Genomic DNA, 21,490 nt, shown 5'->3' on the forward strand with positions numbered 1-21,490 from the left:
TGTTTCGTATCACTGATATATTCCGATTTCAGTTTAAATGAGTGTTTACATGTCCTGATATGTGTGAAAATTGTATGACAAACAGATTAGACACTTAAGAAGACTGGGGCTCTATATCCTAGCAGCCATTTCCTCATTGAACCCCATGCTTTGATATAGGTGTAAACATTTGCAAATTTGCATAAAATAGCTCTATTTAACTTCTGGTAATTACATCTGGCTGGAACTTCAGAGGCTTTCACCAGCTCCACTGATATGGCCGCCACCAGCCAATCGGGGTCAGAACCGCTTGGATCAAAGCAATGCATAACCAATCCGAGTCCATCCAACCCGTTACCTGACGTCAGCATCCAGCTCGATAAGTATTTATTGGGATGGATGAGAAGCAGCAAGGAGACTGTAAACAGGATTATAGTTACTAGAGGCACCCATTGCTCGGCTCCTTGCAGTAGAAATCAACTGGATGAAAATAATTGGGCTCTCGAGATAAGGACAATGAGCTCCAGTGCCACAGAGAGTGGGAAGAGCGGTCAGTACCGTGTGGACCATCTTCTCAGTGCGGTGGAGAGTGAACTGCAGGCTGGAAGTGAGAAAGGAGACCCCACTGAGAGAGAGCTGAAAGTCAACCTAGAAGATCTGGACCTGTGGCTGAAATTTAAGGAACTAACGAACGAAATGATCGTTACAAAGAATGGCAGGTAGGTGCGAGCAGAGAGTCGAATTTCCTCTGAAGGATTCTTAGCTGATCTCGCTATGAGAGATATAGATTTTAAATTCTTGGAAAATGAATGGGTCAAATTCTAACGCGTTCTATTTCTGTAGATTCTGCAATTAGAGCGATAAGGCATCCCAGCTTAAAGTTGACAGTCTTTGTGTTTTGGTCTCCACGTCTTTAGTGAGACTATCATCTGCATATTACAATAACATTTGTGACCAACAATAGTGACGCTTACAAGTAGGTTCTTCAGGTTCTTGCAGGAGGTAAATGACTTTGTTGTACCCTCCCCCCTTCCTTTTCACTTCTTTGGGTTTCTTTGCTCTTCTCAGGAGGATGTTTCCTGTGCTAAAAGTAAATGTGTCAGGGCTGGATCCCAACGCCATGTACTCCTTTGTGTTGGACTTTGTGGCGGCCGACAACCACCGCTGGAAGTATGTGAACGGGGAGTGGGTGCCGGGTGGCAAACCGGAGCCTCAGGCCCCAAGCTGTGTCTATATCCATCCAGATTCGCCCAATTTCGGGGCGCACTGGATGAAGGCGCCCGTCTCCTTCAGTAAAGTCAAACTAACGAACAAACTGAATGGCGGAGGACAGGTACATGTTGTAGGTGCAAAGCATTGCTCACTAGTCGAAATAATCGCAAAATCCGAACTAGACCAAATTCCTTATCATTGATAAATCAATAAAAGCTATTTACAACTCTATTTTTCACCAATATGAAGATCTGTAATAATGGCTAAATATTTTGTCAAATGTCCACGCTTTTCCAGAATGGTGACAACTAAGTTTTATCCTATCAATCGGGAGATATTTAACGCCGAGATATTGTAGCAAATAATTTCTAGAATTAAAACGATGGCTTTAACTTTCTCAATGTTGCCCTGTGATATTCCAGAATGGCCTAACCTTTACAACATTTCCATAATATACTGGAAACGGGAGAAACATAAAGGAGTGAACTGAGTGTACGAAACTTTATAGTAATTACATCACATGCTTAATTATATATGAGCTAAACCAAATTTTCAAATTACAAAAAACGAGATCGAATGGTGTTGTTTGAATGGCGGAAGCATTAAATATTGTCGATTGTTTAAAATATTTCACAGTGCCGGTAGGATGCTGAGGTTTTGGCACACAGTATACTGAAACGCTGGCACACTTCCTGTCCTTACGGGGAAACAGAGATTTATACAGTATGTAGGAACGTTTCAAGATAGACGTTATTGAAATGGAAGCGAGATCTGAACGAGCTTGTTGGTTTGTTTTAATTCCTAACTGCAGATCATGTTGAACTCTCTGCATAAGTACGAACCCAGAATTCACATTGTACGGGTTGGAGGACCGCAGAGAATGATCAGCAGCCATTCGTTCCCGGAAACTCAGTTCATCGCCGTAACAGCCTACCAGAATGAGGAGGTAAAGGTCTCACCAATAACCTAACCAATACTCAACCCAATACTATTGGGTTGCCACTAAAAGCATTTGTCCTGATATTGAATTACGATCGTGCTAGAATGTTGATCGTTGCTAAGTCGATTCAATTCTTAAAGTTTTAGGTCACTTCCATTTTATTCACAGCATTCTGAACAATCGGATAACAATACAGAACAAGCGTAAACCGCACATGACACGACATCTTAAGACTGAGATAAAAATGATTAATCTTAATTCCCTCCTTACAGATCACAGCTCTTAAAATTAAGTACAATCCGTTTGCAAAAGCTTTCCTTGATTCCAAAGAAAGGTGAGACTAAGAAAGTATTCTGTTACAATATTTTGTGTAAGAACATACCTGTGCCTTCTGTTAATGGACTTTTCTTGTCCAGAAGCGATCACAAGGAAATGCTGGATGACGTGAGTGACAGTCAACAATCTGGATATTCCCAATGTAAGTTTTGTTGGTGGGGTGGGGGGGGGTGGGGAAGAGGGGTGATGTTCGCATTGATGGTCTATGCCCTCTGACCGCATAGTTTCTTTCCTCTTGTCTGACTTAATCTCTGATTCTGCCCGTCCAGTAGGTAGCTGGTTTCTGCCTGGCACAGGTACCCTGTGTCCTCCTTCTAACCCTCACGCTCAGTTTGGAGGACCGCTCTCACTCCCTACTCCTCATGGCTGCGAACGTTACTCCACCCTCCGGAATCACCGTTCCACACCATATCCCAGCCCATATACACACAGAAACAACTCCCCCAGTAAGTGCAACCCTGCTCTAAATCATAACTGATATTTTAAGCTGTTGTAAAAAGAATATTCATGAAAGGGTACGGGTCGCTTGGTGTAAAAATGTTGAGGGTCCTGATTTCTGATAGACAAGGGAATTAAGGGTTATGGGGAGAAAGCGGGAAAGTGGAACTGATTCACTTCAGATCAGCCATGATCTTATTGAATGGCGGGGCAGGCTCGAAGGGCTAGATGGCCTAATCCTGCTCCTATTTCTTATGTTCTTATGGATATGAAAAGCCTTAGTCCCTCTTATCATACTTAAAAATGTCGCTCTTAAAAACGTAATTATATTGTATATTAATAGTACACTTAAATAAGTGACTCCTAACGGTACTTGGACTTAATTTATGAAAGTTTAGTCACCTATTATGCAGGTATTTTAGGGTGGGTCAGGTCATTGGATTTCAGTAATATCCTGGATTAGCAAACCAGAGGCCTAGGCGAATGCCCTTGGGAAATGGGTTCAAATTGCATCATGGCAGCTGGTAGAATTTAATTTAATTGATTCATGAAAAATTGGAATTGAAAACTAGCTTCAGTAACCATGAAACTATCCTCAATTGTCTTTAAAAAAAACTCACGTAATGCCCATTAGGGAAGGAAATCAGCTGTCCTTACCTGGTCTGGCCTATATGTCATCCCAGACCACAGCAAGGATTCTTAGCTGTCCTCTGACATGGCCAGACATTTCAAGAGCAAATGAGGATGGGCAAGAATGCTGGCTTTGTCAGGGATGCTCACATCTCATGAATGAATAAAAACAACTTTTAAAGTAAGGTGAAAATCCAAAGTTATCTTGCTAGAGGGGTGGGGATGGTGAGATGCTGGTGTCCTAGCACCAAAGTTGAGAGGAGAAATTGGAGAGAAATTGAAGCAGTGAGCAAGCTTTTGTTTGGAAAGTCAGCTAATTGTGGAAGAGCTGAGGGAGAAAAGGAATGTCATCGTTTTGAGATACAATAAAACAAAAAGTGTTACTGCAAAAGATTGTGTTACCAGACCTATCAACATAGTGATATACAGTGTTAATAATATGTAGGAGAAAGTTCTAGAAATGCTAAATATAGTAATATCAATCGAATAAAGAAAATGATTGTGATGGATAAAGAGATTGGTAATGAAATTCCACTGTTTTAATTTTACTGACTGTACAGCATTACTCTTATGCAGTAACTTTATTGTAACTTCATTATAATTATTAAATCTCCACTTGCACTTTACAAAGGTTTAAGCATGAAAGTATCTTACGATTGATTTGGGGAAGGAATGATTTGGTAAATACTCAAAATAAGTTTTATATGTCCTTTCAAGTGGACAATTTATTTAGATATGTAACACGACTACACGTAGCAAGACGTGAGCTATTTTGTAAAGCCTATTTTATGAAAATCATAATGTTATTAAAGTAATGTACTTTTTGTTTGCTAACTTACAAAACAATTTTATGGTGCCAAGAATAATTTTCACATAGTGTAACTAGGGGAATTTCACAGTAACTTCATTGCAGTATTAATGTAAGCATTACTTGTGACTAATAAATAAACTTAAACTTTTAACTTTATTTATAGATGTCTAATTGAATACAGACTGTTGAACTCTCGCGTGTTCAGTTTTGCCATGTCTAATTTACTGGGGTTTCCTCTATAGCTGGCTATCCGGATAACTCCTCGGCCTGTCTCTCCATGCTTCCCAACCATGACAACTGGTCCAGTCTGCAGGTTTCCACGCACGCTAGCATGCTGCCCATGACACACAACGCTGGTACTGCCACCAACTCAAGGTATGAGACCTTTGGGCAGGACAACATTAGTGAATGTATCACAACTTCGACCGTGAGTTTGAGGGTTGTTGTTGGGGTGGGGGGGGGGGGGTGGGGGGCGCGGGGGCGGTGTTCCATTGTAGCAAGAGTGCTGTCCTTTTCTCAGGGGGGGGGGGGGGGGGTTTAAAAATTCCAGTGTTACCAAATCCCCAGTGCTAATACTTTAGCACTACTTGCCAAGTCATCTTATTGACTTAGACTTCAACCTGCTGTCTAAAGCAAATAGAAATTAAAACACGAAACATTGGCCCCATTGATTCACATTTCATCCATGCTGACCCGTGAATTAAATAACATATATATAAAAACTCCCCCACACTCTTCACAGAAATAGCTGGAAGAAAGTATGATGTTCAGATGTGGTATCAGAGCAAACCGCTTCCCCAAACACAATCTATTAATTCTGAACATAAGCGTATATCGGTCATAGCAACTTTTTTTTTGAACAGGTATATGTTGCAAATGTACTTTCAAGTAAATTATAATGTCCATGTAGCCAGGACATTAAATAACGAATGAGCTTTTTCTTCCATTGTAAACCCGAGCGACAGCTTTTTCAAATAGCCCAGGACTCTGAGAATCGGCAGAGTCGAAAAGCCAACATGTAATTCCAATTTCCCTTGATATCCAATGTATAAAGCGGAAGTGAAGTTAGTTACAATCCAAGTACTGCAGTTTCAGTCAGATTCATTTCCTTGAAGAATTAGATGTTGTTTTCTTCTAAATTATGTTTTAAAATACAGCGATTGCAATTGTCCAATAGAAAATGACACAGAATTATGGAATGTAGTTAAGAAATGATTCTGGTTTGACTATCTCTCTGGTAACCAATTTTCGGATGACACCATGGTTTGCGCTTTGATGGTCAACCTTGATAGTTGAATATAATCAACCAAATTGAATCAGCGTTTACATATAATTCGTCCATAGTACCAAATAGCAAAGTTATTTACAATTGATGATCTAATGGCTATTGATCCCATTCACTATTAGTACTTAATGAAAGCTCCGTCCTCCAAATGACGGTACTTGACCATGTAACGACTTTTCATAACTTTCAATGGCTCTTTCTTTCTTGTTGCAGCCAGTATCCGAGTTTGTGGTCAGTCAGTAACAGCACCATCACCCCAGTGTCTCAGTCTGGGGGCATGTCCAACGGTCTGAGCTCACAGTTCCTCCGGGGTTCTCCGGTTCATTATCCGTCTTTGGCTCATTCTGTGAGCGCCCCGTCCTCAGGATCGCCCCTGTACGACAGTGGAACCGGGCTCGAGATGGCCGAGAGCCAGTATGATGCTTCCCCGCATGGCAGACTAACATCCACATGGACTCCAGTTACTCCTCCATCTATGTGACAGCATTTGCACTCCCGTCGCCTATCTCAGGCCATTTATTTAATTTAAAGACGTCTTGCGAGTTTCCTCCCTCGGACCCTTTTTTGGACTTGATGTTTATACTCCGTGGGAAATACGAAAGAATGGCAGGAAAAATGAACTTTTTTTTAGATTCCTTGTGATTTCTCTCTATAGGAGATCAGAGATGGGCATTGTTCAGGACAAAGCCCCTCCTGCCCTTTTGTTTTTGAAGTGGCATGATCAAATGCTTTAATGGGAATGGTTCTGCTTTCATAAGAGTGTTCCTACTAACTATGATTTAGAGAAATTAGGAAATTATTGCAAAATAATTCTTATAAAGAAAATATAAACCTACATCACTACTTGATAAGTCATGTAATGAAGTTAAACGCAGATCATTGTCATTAAGTGTAAGCTGTATACAATGATTTAAATCCAATCTCAGTTGCAGTCCTAGTATTGGGGACCAATATTGATCACAAAAGCATCGCCCTGTCCCAAACCCGATACAGAAAAAAACACAAGACAGTGGATCAAATATATAATGGCTGGAGGATTAACGGATCCCATGGGCCACACTGTTTGACAATGATCATGGCCATCGCTAGGGTGAGGAAGTATATGATATTGTGGTAGCATTCCTTAAAGTGACCGACATGACAAAAATAAAGTACCAGGAGATGCTGAAAGTCTGGGGTTAAAGCAGAAAATGCTGTAAATACTCAGCAGCTGGGGAGAAAGAAACTTGCTGACAACTTCGGTGTTTCTAGTGGTGGAGGGAATCTGGTATTTCTCACCAGGCCTGGTTTTTCAAACCGTTCATCAGATATTTGACTCAGAAAAACTTTCTTACCGCCTGTTAGTTGAAAATGTAGATGATTTAGACGGAGTTCTCGAGAGGAAAATCGCCTTAAACTAGGTGGCCCCAGACATAATGATGTGACTCTGTTTGAGACCTTGGAGGGATGCAGAATTGGTGCTGCCTTAATGTGCAACATTCTATTCCATCATTTCCTCTGTGAACCGAGTGTTGCATTCGATAACCATTCACGTATATAGTAAAATGACTACTCAGTTTCACCGCATTTTCTGAATTGCCTTTAAGTTATTTGCCAACCCGGAAGTCACCATTGATTTGCTGCGTAGAAGCTTTTCAATTTTAAGTGAAATTATTTTCTACTTTTCTTACTGAGCCCAACAATTAGCTATCCCTGGCTCTACTATATTCAGCCCAAAAACATCGTACATATGCCTGTAATCGCGTGGTTTAACTTGCAAGCTATTCTTTTTTTCTGTTAACGATTGTTCTGTGTTTGATCGTCATGATTTTTCTTGTTTTCTCTTCTAAATGTTATCTTGAAAATGCATTAGGAACGCAGCGCTGGGAAAAGCATTAAAATTGTAATAGAAAAGTAATTTACAGAGTTGGTTTACTTTAGCTGATAACCTTGTGAGTAACAAAAAGGGTCTTTATGACGGAGTACTCGGTCAATAAAACATTTAAAGGGGTGTAAGATACCAAAAGAGGGAAACATTTTAACAGCTTGGAGGAGAGGATTTTTCTGGCAATACCATGGTCGGGAACTGATGTCGAGGCAGTGCTAATCACATTTTATAACAGTTCTTTACTGAACATTTGGGGAATTCAATGGCTGGTCAGTATCAGAATCGTTAATCAGCACAGTGCTAAACTCAGCATAATTTTCATCTTCGAAGTGTTTTTGTTTTGTTTTTATAAATCAGTTTTGCCTGCATGTTTATGAATGCGACTTCAATGACTGTACTTCCAATCCTGGATCTTTTAATCATCTTCCAATTCATGAAAATCTTACATTTTCATTTCATAAGCACAAAGCTCTGCGCTTTGCTTTGGAATGTTTCCTCAAAGAAATAAGACGAGTTTCAAGGACTTCCTGCAAAGATTTCTTAGGGCTTCCACGTTCATACCCACACTTATGTGTGGGACATAATGTCATTTTCATTAGTACTATATGAAAATCTTAAAAGCTGATTGTGTGTGTGTGTGTGTGGGGGGGGGGGGGCATAGGTGGGTGGGTGGGGGGGATGGGGGCGGCAGGTTGGTTAGGGACTCCTTATGGGAGGAAATTGGTGTGCGATAAAGACTCGCTATAAATGAGTCCCTGCATTTGAGGCCACAACCAACCTCGTTATTCCAAACGCGCGGGGGACCGGTCACCAGGCTCCTATTACAGAAGTCTCATCATCTCCAGTCAGTTCATTATCCTTTAAAGAATCTCCAATTAGAGATTTAACTACCGGGATTCCTATTATAAGCCTGGAATTAATATTTCAAATGAGTAAACTTGGCGATTTATCTTATTCAGGGTTGCATGCCATGTATTAGATCTTCAAACAACACTAATTTCTTACGGTGAAGAGTAGCTGAAGTGGGCAGTTGTCTTTGGGATACTGACTCCTCACAAAATGAGAGTCTGATGCAGTAAAAGTGCACAAAGGACAGTATTCATTAGGAGAATGTCATTGTTAAACACGCAAAGCAAACATTCAGTCAGATCGCGCTATTCTCCAGTTCCAAAAAAACCCACGGAACTGTCAGACCCAACATCTGAGACCAGAGAGAGCAAACAGCCCGAGGCCAAGCGCCGCCACCCTGCCACTTTGAACCCCAGTCTCGCCTCTTGTCATTTCGCGTCGAGACGGGTCTCAAATTTTCAACAGGGCCCTGCTCGAACATAGTTCCAATCGTGACCCATTCCCAAAGATCCCAGGACACTTTTATGAGTCATACATGCGAGATATTTGGCATTTTATTTGCATAGGTGCTAAAAAAGATAAAGAGATGGGCAGCGACTAAGGGTTTTTTTAAAATCCTATTTTAATGGATTTAAGCGAGAGCCCAGCAAATATAAATACACCAAAAATACTGGGTCCGGACAAGATCCTGCTTACTATTTTCTCTTTGAGGGGAAACTCGACGCGGTGGCTGTCTTGCCGCACTTGTTTATAGGCATCATTTCCGTTTTGTTTATTGCCCGCACAGGAACAATAAAAGTTGTACAAACCTTGACGTGAGAAAGAGTGAGGTGGAATGTAGTCAGTAGACAGGAGGGAGTTGCATTATTTACAAAACAAAAAGCAGCAGAGCTTTCACCCAGGAATGTTGTAAATGGAAAAGATGGTGTGAGCTCCTGGTATAAATAATGCGCATCAGGAAAAAGCCGGCAAAACTATAAGTTTCGCACTCTGGAAGTGTCCCTGATCAAGTTACTGGAATACCACGAATCACTAAATAATAAAGATATCAGTACCGGAAAGAGCATAATACTTACTGGTCATGCTGATTTAAAAATAACCTCAACATCTAACATTCAATGAAGATCTCAAGTGTAATGTTCAGGTTAAATTCCCCTACGCTGTATTTAAATATTCATTTTCAGCAGCTTATTTCTGATCTGATTGCAGCCTACTTTCGGAGCAATTGCTGAAAAACTCTATACGTAATATCCAAAAATTCGGTTCTCGACAAAACACTGGCCAAGTATTTGCAATACCTACATAAATATTTTCAAGTAATGAAAAGTCCTTAACTTCGGGAAACTAGTACTGGCTCGTACTACAGGTTTCCAATTAACTGCAATACTGATCCCTCATTGAGGTGATTTTTAAATCTCTATCACGAATCAATGCTCTTAACCTCTTATATCAAAGACTTTCTCAATCCATTTAGTGGTCCGCCCTATGCCAATTCAATTACATTTAATAACCATAAATTGTAGCTAAGATAACTTTACACTTCTCCGTTGATCTAAATTCAGCTCTGACCGATAACAATTCTTGGTTATGTCAATGAAATGGAGTTATTTGAAGACACAAGATCCTATTGGAGTATATGTGAATCTAGTCCAACTACGCTAACTGGCCTGAGTGTTACTGACTGAACTTTTGTAGTGTAAATTCAGAGGTTGCTCGCCCGGCTCCTCTACTTTGTGTCATTTCCTCTCTAAACCCCTTGCCACCTCTTTACTGGTCTCTTCACTTTTAACAACTTTTTCAAACCCCGTCTTTATTGAGAAATCATTCAACCACTATCTTCCCATTGCAACTCCCTAATATTTTCTTATTTCTTCCACACTTGTCAAACCTCCTGCAACCTTTTCAATTTCAAAGCATTGAAGACAAGTTCTTACTGTCAGAGAGCGGGGATGGAGTCAATCTTTCTGTGGGGAGTCGGGTCCTTACCTGGATTTACACTTCAAATAATTAACGAAATGTGCCGTTCACAAAATTGCAATGTATGCAATCTAATTTAAAAAATGAATAGCAGATGCTGGAAATCTGAACAAAGGAAAATACTTGGATACTCAGCGAGTCAAGCACCGAATTTGCATGTTCTCCATATGTGATGGAGGACATATGTGATGTCTGCTTACTCACCGTTCTTTGCGTTTTTCGTTTTTTTAACGCGTTCGAATAACTCGACGCTTCTTCTGATGAACACCTTGAAAACACTTAGAGAGAACGGGGCTAATTTGAACCCGTGAGTTTGGGTCCCCCGTCCCCCTCAGTTCTTGCTACAGAATTCTGGGGTCAGTCAGGCTGGGTATTTTAATTTTTTTACAAATAAGACAAGTGGCACGAAATGTATACTTGTGGTGTTTACCTCATCTGGAGGGAATGTTTCTGAAAACAAATTTCCCACAGACCGACACTAAAGGACAGAAATACATCAGTCTGTGAATCTCCCTGCCGACACCAGGATTTCGCTGGTCAGGAAAAAAAAACTGAGAAAATTAATGGGGAACTGATGGAGGTTTTACCAAGAGTTCCAAGGATAAATAAATATTGACGAAATGTTTTCACTGTTGGTGGGCTGAAGCGAGATAGCATGAATTTAAGGCATTCAGGAAATGTATAGGAAAGAGAGGTTAGAAAGAAATTTCCACGGATGAGTATGATGTAGAATTCCCGACTACTATCTGACGCCGATTTTTTACCGGGAAAGTTAGTTATCTGTTTGAGAAAATTAAAGGCTGCAGGAAGCGAATAGGACGGTGGGTTTAGACTTACAGGAAAGCAAACTGAATAGTTGGGCTGAGCAGTTTGAGCAGTAATATTGCATGTGCTGTATTGATCACGGTGAAGTCCAATTCTACAGAAGTCTCCTATGTGACGCACCACATTCTATTGCTTTCCTTCCTTCTCATATGCAGTGTCAATGTTCTGAACATTTCAAACTTTGATGTTCGCCTTTGAAATGCTGAAATGATCTATGCTGAACCAGCGCCACATCCCAAATTAATTCTCGACCCCGGCCTCATCCCGTACGCGCGAAGACTGAAAATGTAACTTATTTTCATAAACTCAGACCTATTGCTTCAGTCATGGGATGCGTCGTTAACAAAGGACATTTATTTATTGCCCGTCCCTAATTGCCCGTGGGAAGGTAGTTCTTGAACCACTGTAGTTGGTATGCTGCATGTGCACAGCAGGGCTGTGAATGAGGCAGTTTCAGGAATTTGGCACAGGGACCATGACATATTTCCAAGTCAGGATGGCGTGTGGTTTGAAGGAGAACTTGTAGATGGTGGTATCCCCAGGAGTCTGCTGCCCTTGTCCTTTCCGGGTGGCAGAAGTCGCAGGTTTGGAAGGTGCTGTCCAATCCAAAAGATTAGATAGGTGTATTGGCCCTGCTGAATTCTCCCCCAGTGTACCCGAACAGGCGCTGGACTGTGGCGACTAGTGAATGTCACACTAACTTCATTGCAGTGTTATTGTAAGCCTATTTGTAACACTAAAAAAACCTTGAAAAAAACAGAAGCTGGAAGTGTCTTTTTATCTGCATAATGGAATATAAAAATAAGCCTAAAATAATGTTGGAAAGTTTTTTTAATATTGTGGCTCACGTCGGAATGTATTTCCAAAATAAAACGATTAGGAGTGATCTATCTTTAGTAATTGCTTAAGCATCCTTGATAATTATTTATTATTGTCACATGCATTGAGATACAGCGAAAAGTATTGTTTCTTGTGCACTATACAAATCATACCGTTCATAGAGTACACGGGGAGCAGGAAAGAAGAGGGTGCTAGCTGCGGATTTGGAATGATAGCAAGATAATTATTTTCCTCGAAATATCGTTCAACTCAACACTGTGCAACAATGCAATATCACTCTGCTTCCGGGTTGATCAGTTTGAAAGATACTTTTTATCTTGACATCGGGAATCAAAGTGTCATTATGACGGGTCTCGGGAGTTGGGGTTCGGTCACCTATTGATATGTTAAGAAGTGAATTTTCTTCGTTTCAGCACAGGTTTCTCCAGCCTTGACGTGGTCACGAGAAGCAAATAAGAGAGATAACAGCGATGTGGCATAGCACTGGCGTAGCAATATTCTCCCTATATTAATAATGCAAATCAATTTCGCACTGAGGTAACTGATTTACTATCAAATAAATCGTTTACTATCAAATAAATCGGTTGGACTAAAACCTGGTGTTGTCAGACTTTTTACTGTCACTGATTTCATCCAGAGCAACTCTGGCTACAACTAGCCTTAACTCATAGGCGAAATAGGGCCACATTGTCCAATAAGCCTTACCGAGAAGTCAGTACACTTCATGCACGGACATGTTTCTTTGTGATTTGTGTCATTGTAAGTCGTGTGTTTGGAAACTAATGTAACAACGCGTTCTCAAACACTTCTCATTAAAGCAGTGGGCTCCTGGGACCATCATTTAACAACTTTATTTTGTTACCTTCCCACATTTATTCATAATGCAAATCACACCAGATCAAGGAAAATGCATTTTGGAGTGTAGCTTCTATTCCCGCAGGAAGACTGCGAGAAGGGGATTGTTGCAAACCCATGTTCGCTGACGCTGTACAGCATCGGTGATTCTGAGTAAATATTAACTCAGCTGCAGCACTTTCGAATAACATTTCAATTCACAAGCAAACAAACAAGCCGCTGATCTCATTTATGCCCCTTTTTACTTTCTCCTTTAGATCTTTTGAAGTCTATCTTCTTCTCTAGCAGAGAGGAGTGTGTTGTAATATAACTGAGCATTGAGAACGTATCTGCTGGGGACCACTAAATGTTCCAGGACGAAAATGAAAGAAAATAGATAGAGCCTATTTTTGGACGAATTCTACGTTAGTGCGAGGTAATCTTTTCCTCACTAAACCTTGTCTTCCTTCACTCATAGATATCATATATATCTCAATATTTACAATTTCTATCGGCAGTAGGGGTGAGTATAGGGAATGGGTAACTGAATATCGATCAGGAGGAGGAAAACTTATTTCATGTTTTCCTTCGTTAGGGATGCAGGAAATAACGACTGAACAAAATGGGATCAAGTAGCCGAACACAGAATAGAAATTGAACCTTGGGCCTTTTGCACAGATAGATAAATGCTGAGTAGAGATCCCTTTGCTCTGATTGTCCTAGCCTCAGCTGATCAGGTAACAGATATGTGTCAGAATTTTGTATAGAGACCAAATTAAGTGGAGATAAAGTTAAAGAGTATTAGCAACTTCTTAGTGAAAATATTAAAGATTTTTTTCCAAAAATGAAATAACACCTATCTATTTTAATGGAAACATTTGAGTTGAAAATGACTCTTTTGGAACATAGAACATTACAGCGCAGTACAGGCCCTTCGGCCCTTGATGTTGCGCCGACCTGTGAAACCAATCTAAAACCCATCTAACCTACACTATTCCAATATCATCCATATGTTTATCCAACGACCATTTAAATGCCTTTAATGCTGGTGAATCCACTATGTTGCAGGCAGGGCATTCCATGCCCTTACTACTCTCTGAGTAAAGAATCTACCTCTGACATCTATCCTATATCTATCACCTCTCAATTTAAAGCTATGTCCCCTCATGCTAGCCATCTCCATCTGAGGACAAAGGTTCTCACTGTCCACCCTATCTAATCTTCTGATCATCTTATATGCCCCTATTAAATCACCTCTTAGCCTTCTTCTAACGAAAACAGCCTCAAGTCCCTCAGCCTTTCCTCATAAGACTTTCCCACCATACCAGGCAACATCCTGCTAAATCTCCTCTGCACTCTTTCCGATGCTTCCACATCCTTCCTATAATGCGGCGACCAGAACTGTATGCAATACTCCAAGTGCGGTCACAGCAGAGTTGTGTACAACTGCAACATGACCTCATGCTCTGAAACTCAATCCCTCTACCAGTAAAAGCTAACACACCGTACACCTTCTTAACAACCCTATCAATCTGGGTGCCAACTTTCAGGGATCTATGCACATGGACACCGAGATCTCTCTGCTAATCCACACTATCAAGTAACTTACCATTAGCCCAGTACTTTGTATTCTTGTTACTCCTTCCAAAGTGAATCACTTCACACTTTTCTGCATTATCACACTTCTCCACATTTTACATGAAAAATACCAGTTTTATTCAACACAATCTTATACATTCTATAACGGGCTTCACAAACCAGATGTTGTCATGACACCAGAATGACAGCTTTGCTTTAGCTATCAGAAATCTTGCATTCCTATAATAATGTAATCAAAATGACAGATCTGGTAAAGCCAATACCAAGGTGTGCCTGTTTTTATAATTCCTATAAAAATGAGAGGGATGCTTAATAGGTTATGAAATATGCAATACTGCTGGACAGGAAAAGTCCACCTAGTTGACCAAGCTTGACATAAATTGATAATGGCTGGAACATGACAAATTCTGCCTAAAGATTTTTCATTCAGGAGTTTATAATCTAACACTTAATAAAACCATGTTACATTTTGATTGCATGTTGCTTGTGAGTGTATTAATTTGAACTCTTCCACAATTCTGTTCCTGGAATCCTACCTCACTCCAACACATTTACCCATCCATTTACTAACAATGGCTCCCTCTCCATCACCATGTCAATTTTTAAGTTATTGTTTTGGCATTCAAATGCCTCCAGGGGCTCACATCTCCTCATCTGTGCAATGACCTTAAAAGCAACAATCCTCAGAGAATTCTGTGTTCTTCTTACTCTGATCTCTTATCCATCCTACACTTGTTTCACTGGCCATGCTTTAACTGTCTGATCCAACACTTTGGAACTCCTTCCCCAAACCTTTTTATTTCTCTGTCCTTCTTTTGTACTTTACAACACTGTTTAAAACCTTGTGTTTTGGTTAAACATTTGTTGGCTCAGAGACAATTTTTGATTTGATTATATCTGACTCACCTTGAGATATTTTACATTGTCAAAGATTCTGTACAAATGGAGATTATTATAGTTGTTGCTGTTGCTGTACAGTTTTTAGTATGGATATCGTCTTGCTAGCACAATGCATATTAAAGGTTGTAACAATTATATTAATGTTAAGTTGGATACGAGCAGAGATGACTGGGGTGGTGGTGAGAGAAGGGCTTCTGCCTACTGATGGCTTTGCTGGCTAGGTCCACTGTTCCTACTTTGCTTTGTGTGAATGGATGAGGGACACATTTCCTCTCCTATGCACATCTGATTTGTTTTCTCTTGTGCTGAAGTGATTTAGGTGTTGGAAAATTTGTAGAAATCCAAGATTAATTCCTATACTGTCCAGTATTTTCCCACTTCCAGAGGGACACCGACAGTCATCCATGATTTCAAATTAATCATATAATGCTTCAATCAGATGCTTGTTGTAGGCATTATGAAGTTCCCACCATGGGGTCTACCCATTATGCAATTAGCAACAAAATTGTGATACCCTCATGGCGTAAGGGAAGCTTGCTCTCCAAGAAATAGGCCCAGGAGGCATCTAACATAGACCATAAGAATAGTAAAATATGATAAGGCCCTTCTGACCTTTGAACGATTGAATTTGAAGGCATGACAATAACATGTAAAGGAAGGCACCTATCTGGATATAACAGCAGTCATCCAGTACAATGCAGTGACATTCATTAAGCATACATTATGAATGATACATTCAATGGGATTCTGACTTCTCAAGGGCAATTGGGAGTGGGCAATAAGTGCTGGCCTAGCTGGCAAAGCCAACATTCCTTGAATCTAAAAAGAGCATTTTGCTGGAGGTGACTCTATTCCTTTACTACTCTTTTCTCTTTAGTTGGCAGCATAAACCTTGCCCTTTGACTTACCTCAGAATTTTTGTGTATCCTTTTTCATGGAGACAAACATGGTATACAAAAGGAAGTGTGTCAGCATGCGACTAGATTGCTAAAACAGCTTGAAAGCGCCTGGGGAAATAACTTGTTAAACACTGTTGGCGTGAGTAGGACTTTGTGGCAATGGAAGCATAGTGGCAGGGTTAATGCTTAATCATAGAATCACTGAATCCCTACAGTGCAGAAGAGACCATTCAGTCCATCAAGTCTGCACTCTTCTGACAAAGACCCTCTTCCCCACCCTATCCCCGTAACCTCACACATTTCCCTTGCTAATCCAACTAACCTACACGTCTTGGGATATTAATTTAGCATGGCCAATCCACCTAATCTTCACATCTTTGGACTGTGGGAAAAAACCAGAGCACCCGGAGGAAATACATGCAAACATGGGGAGAATGTGCAAATTCCAGAGAGTCACCGAAGGTCAAATTTGAACCTGGGTCTCTGGAATAGTGCTAATTATTGTGCCACCATGCTGCCCAAATGCTCAGATAGTAATTAGTTTGTTCACTTGCTGTCCATCTTGGATCATTTAACTCATAGATCATGAATCCAGCCAATAGTCATAAAGTGATTGAATGGTGTAATTCAAATAATCTCCAATGCTGCTGCTTCTCAAGATCTGGATACTGATGTCAATTTATGAGCAAGGAAACTGATTGCATGACTTAATAAGTCAAATTGTCTTTTTGCTGTGTGCCATTTTGTACTGTTACCAGTGGAGATTAGAATGCATGTTTTGAAAAAAAACATTCACCAATTCAAATGCACAATTTTAGCATTGTAATACAAGAAGAAACTCAATGACAACAAGCGAGTTCAAACAGATTGATTGTCCTTCTCCCAAAACTTAACAAAGTTCTAAAAACCAAACACACCTCACAAACAATGTGGAAAACTAGGAAGTCCAGCTAAAGCAGGTTTCTAAAAAAATTGTTCAGGGGTTGTGAGTGTTGCTGGCTAGGGCAGCATTTATTGCCCATCCCTAATTGCCCTTGAATAGTTTTCTCGGCCATTTCAGAAGGCATTTTAAGAGTCAACCACATTGGTGTGGATCTGGAGCTGCATGTAGGCCAGACCAGATTAGGATAGCAGATTTCCTTCCCAAAAGGACATCAGTGAACCAGGATTTTTATAACAATTGACAATGGTTTCATGATCATCTTTTAATTACAGATTTTTATTGAATTCAAATTTGATCATCTGTTGTGGTGGGATTCGACTGAGTCTCTGGATTACTAGTCCAGTGACAATATTCTATGCCACCAGCTCCAATTTAGCATATGTCAAGAAGAATCTAACAAACAGAAACTCAGTTTGCTCAATGTTTGAGCATTTTAAATTTGAGGATGGAAAGATCATTTTTTAAGAAATAAACGTATTCCTGAAGTAAAGCAATTCAACTAAACTACAGCATCCTCATTATTAACTTGTGGAGGCTGGCAGCTGAATTTGTACAGCAGCAATGGGAAGAAAACATCAAATTAAATATGTCAAACTAGAGGCTATGGCAAAGAAACATAACTTAAAGCAGTTGAGGAAAGATGGAGTTTAGGGGAAATGAAAGATGGAACTTGAGGTGAATGTGAACAGGCAGAATTTGAAATGGTTGCTTTGACCACTGACTACAGTACCACTAAGTAATAAATGTATTGTAACACAGGTGGCAAAAGTGATTTTGTCTCCTGTGTGTTCAGCACAGCATTGTGCTGGACACACTAAAGACCATTTTCAATCTAAGTTTGACAAAGTGAATCATATACGTAACTAGTGCAAAATCAGATGTAAGACCACCTAGTGCTGAAATGATTAGCCTCCAATAGCCACAAACCTCTTTTGTGCCAGGGATGACTCCAGCCAGTGGAGAGTTTTCCTGATTTCCACTGATTTGAATTTTACTTTGATGTCAAGGGCAGTGACTCACCTCACCACTTGGATTCAGTTTGGACCAAGTCTGCAATGAGGTCTGTTGTTGAATAGTCCTGGTGGAACGCAAACTGAATATTGGTTAGCAGATTATTAGTGAGCAAACGTCTCTTGATAGTACTGTCAACGACACCTTCCGAGAATTTACCAATGATTCAGCACTCACAATTGGAAGTGACAGGACTGCAGAGTTTGGATCTGGTTTGTTGTTTGTGGGATTACTCAGCTCTGTCTAGTGTATTTCTGCTTCTGCTGTTTAATAGTTACATAGTCCTATATTGTAGCTTCACCAAAGTGGTATCTTATTTTTATCTCTACTTGCGCTGTTCCTGTTATGCTCATCTACATTCTCTGTTGAGCCAGGATTAGTATCCTGGGCTTATTGGTCGTGGTAGAATGAGGGATATACTGAGCCATGAGGTTAAAGATTGTGATGAAATTCTATTGCAGCTGATGGCCCACAACTCTTCATGAACGCCCAGTTTTGAGACACTAAATCTGTTCTGAATCAATGTAATTTTGTATAGTCACCAATATTATATGAATTGACATACCTGCAAAAGGTAGCTCAAGGAGAATGAGATTTATTGGGTTTTTGTTCTCTCACCACCTGCTGCAGTCCTGGTCTGACATGCTCTTCAGGACTTGGTCGGTAGTGGTGTTAACAAGCCACACTTGTTGATGGACTTTGAAGTCTGCCATCCGAAGTACTTTCGATGCCTTTGCCACCATCAGTACTTCTTCCAAGTAGTGTTCAACATGGAGGGGTACTAGTTCACCAGTTAAAAGAGGCTTTTTGTCCATGTTTAACATGATGTCATGAGATTTCCTAGGCTCTGGACTCAATTTTAAGGGCACCTTAGGCCACAGCCTCCTACCTCTATTCCACCTCTGCTGGGTCTGTCTGCTCAGTGAGCCAGGAAATACTCATGGATGATGATGGAGAAGCTCTTGATGGTGAATAAAACATAAGCAACCCATGAACTTAGCATCCTTGCAAACTATCAGCCCACTTCTATTCTCCCTTTCATTATCAATGTGGTTGAGCATGTTGCCATTCCCCAAATCTATGTAAATCTTTCCCAAAATTCCACATTTGAATCTGCTCATGTTTCATCACCTGCCATTGTACTGAAATAGTTCTTACAAAAGTCACAAATGACTGCCACAGTCACAGAAGATAAAGTAAACCTCTTCATCGTTCTCAATCTGCCTTATGACTTTGGCATGGTTGCCTACACCAATCTCTTCCAAGTCTCTCCACCATCATCCAGCTGCGTGGAGCTGCATTGATCTGGTTCAATTTTGAACACTCTAATCATAGCTAGAATATGTCCTGCAGTGGTTTCTCTTCTCATTCCTGCACCATTACCTCTGGTACCCTCTAAGGATCGCACCTTGGCTACCTACTTTTCTCATCTACATGCTGCCCCTGGTGATATCATCCAAAAACACAATGTCAATTTTCACATATGCTGACAACATACAGCTCTATCTCCCCACTACCTCTCCACTCATCAATTTTCTAATAATTATCAGATTGCTTCTCTGACATCCAATTCTGGAAGAACAGATAATTCTTCCAATTAAATATTGGTAAGATGGAAGCCATCTTTGACTATTGCCTGCCTTCCACATTATACCCTCTGTAAACTTGAGATCATCAAAAAGATTTCTGTCTATGTCCTTACAACAATTCTTGTTCACCCTTCAACCCTGTGCTCATGTTGGTATCTAGTCCAGCAAAATCCTCAATTTTAAAATTTCATCCATGTTTTCAAACCCTTCCATGATGTCACCCCACCATATCCCTATAAATTCTTTCAGTCCTTGTGCCCTCAGATATATGCATTTCTTGAACTCTGGTCTCTTGAGCACTCCAATTTAAAATCATCCTATCTTTGTTGCCTTCAGCTGCCTAGGTCCTAAGCCTCCATTAAACATTTTGACCTATCTTGACTTGTTTATTATATTCTAAGTGAGGTGGTGGCATAGTAGTATTGCCACTGGGCTAATAATTCAGACACCGAGAATAATGTTCTGGGGATCCAGATTTGAATCCTACATGGCAGATGGTGAAATAGGAATTCAATAAAAAAATCTGTAAAGATGAAACCATTGTTGATCATCATAAAGCCCATCTGGCTCACTAATGTCCTTTAGGGAAGGAAATCAACCATCCTTACCTGGTCTGGTCTTCATGTGACTCCACAGTGGGTCTTAAATGTCCTTTGCAGTGGCTCAGAAAGCCACTTGGTTCAAGGGCAATTAGGGATGCGCAACAAATGCTGACATAGTCAGCAATACTGAGTGAATACTTACTACTTTTGCCAAGCTTTTGGGCACCTGCCCTAAAATCACTTTATGTGGCTTGGTGTCTAATTTTATTGTATAACACTCCTGAGAAGTGATTTGGAACATTTATTACATGAAAGGTGCTCCATTAATTGAGCTGCTGTATAATTTTGTGAGTATGACTGTGTCAGGCTGTTGCTTGACTAGTTTGTGGGGCTGCCCTCCCAATTTTGGCACAAGTCCCTGAATGTTTATGAAGGAGGTTGACTGGGCTGGGTCTATCATTTTTCATGACACTGGATGATACAATTTTATTCTCATTAGACCTTGTTGCAGTTGTTTGACACAACTGAGTGGCTTGTTCAGTCATTTCAGAGGGATGATGCTTTGTTGTAAGATAGATTTATCCATTTACACAAAGAGCACATTCTAATGGAAACTGACAAAAAATCAAGATGCTCCAAACTTTGGTCTTGCACATGTGGTAGTGCAATACTTTAGTACCCAGGGTGAAGGCAAATATTATGAAAACAGCTCTTCTTGTGTCCTGAATTGTGCCAGCTTGATGTTCACTGATAGTGAAATGAGGCAACATCTCAAACATGAAACATGACTGTCATTTCGGATGAGAAAACCAAACCAGATCACAATTTTTGCACCTTTAATCATTTTTTGGGAGAGTGGTGTGTTTTGCACTGCTTCTGAGGTGATAGGCCGGGCTTGAGAGAAAAAAGGTGTCCCAGTCACAAACTGAAATTAAAGATGCCCGTCCCTCGCCACATGGACATCAGGAACACTATCATCTCTCCCTCCCTCCCCACCAACCCATCTTCCCCAGCTCACTGGCACTGGGGCCTTCCCAATGGGTCTCCCTTCTTGACATCCCCTCATGCCCCTTTTCATAAACCCCAACTGCTTGACACTGCCCGGCACCTTGGCAGCGTGAATGTGGAAGTATGAATTGACACTCAGTGCCAATCTAGCACTGTCAGATGGCACCTTGACACTG

The 21,490-nt window shown here is 40.5% G+C and overlaps 1 protein-coding gene across 3 annotated transcripts; it reads left to right on the forward strand.

The window, feature by feature from the left end:
* Positions 1-495: 495 nt before the first annotated feature.
* On the forward strand, positions 496-6,112 carry tbxtb (T-box transcription factor Tb). 3 transcript variants are annotated; one of them, XM_080199781.1, is made up of 8 exons: positions 496-698; positions 1,048-1,312; positions 2,003-2,137; positions 2,404-2,465; positions 2,548-2,609; positions 2,737-2,913; positions 4,589-4,721; positions 5,845-6,112. In XM_080199781.1, the coding sequence occupies exons 1-8, from the start codon at positions 496-498 to the stop codon at positions 6,110-6,112; spliced, it is 1,305 nt and encodes a 434-aa protein (XP_080055907.1). The 3 variants fall into 3 exon arrangements, with proteins under 3 accessions (XP_080055907.1, XP_080055908.1, XP_080055909.1); XM_080199782.1 differs by having other exon boundaries at positions 2,740-2,913; XM_080199783.1 differs by lacking the exon at positions 2,737-2,913.
* The last annotated feature ends 15,378 nt before the right edge of the window (positions 6,113-21,490 follow it).

This window comes from Carcharhinus amblyrhynchos, chromosome 12, assembly GCF_965287045.1.
Source record: "Carcharhinus amblyrhynchos chromosome 12, sCarAmb.v2.hapA, whole genome shotgun sequence".
Lineage (NCBI taxonomy): Eukaryota > Metazoa > Chordata > Chondrichthyes > Carcharhiniformes > Carcharhinidae > Carcharhinus > Carcharhinus amblyrhynchos.

Excerpts from the sequence above, each read along its gene's own strand:
- tbxtb (XM_080199781.1), top strand. The coding sequence starts at position 496 with ATGAGCTCCAGTGCCACAGAGAGTGGGAAGAGCGGTCAGTACCGTGTG. Across the intron at positions 2,466-2,547 it reads TTCCTTGATTCCAAAGAAAG|AAGCGATCACAAGGAAATGC; the intron begins GTGAGACTAAGA and ends TTTCTTGTCCAG. Across the intron at positions 4,722-5,844 it reads GGTACTGCCACCAACTCAAG|CCAGTATCCGAGTTTGTGGT; the intron begins GTATGAGACCTT and ends TTCTTGTTGCAG.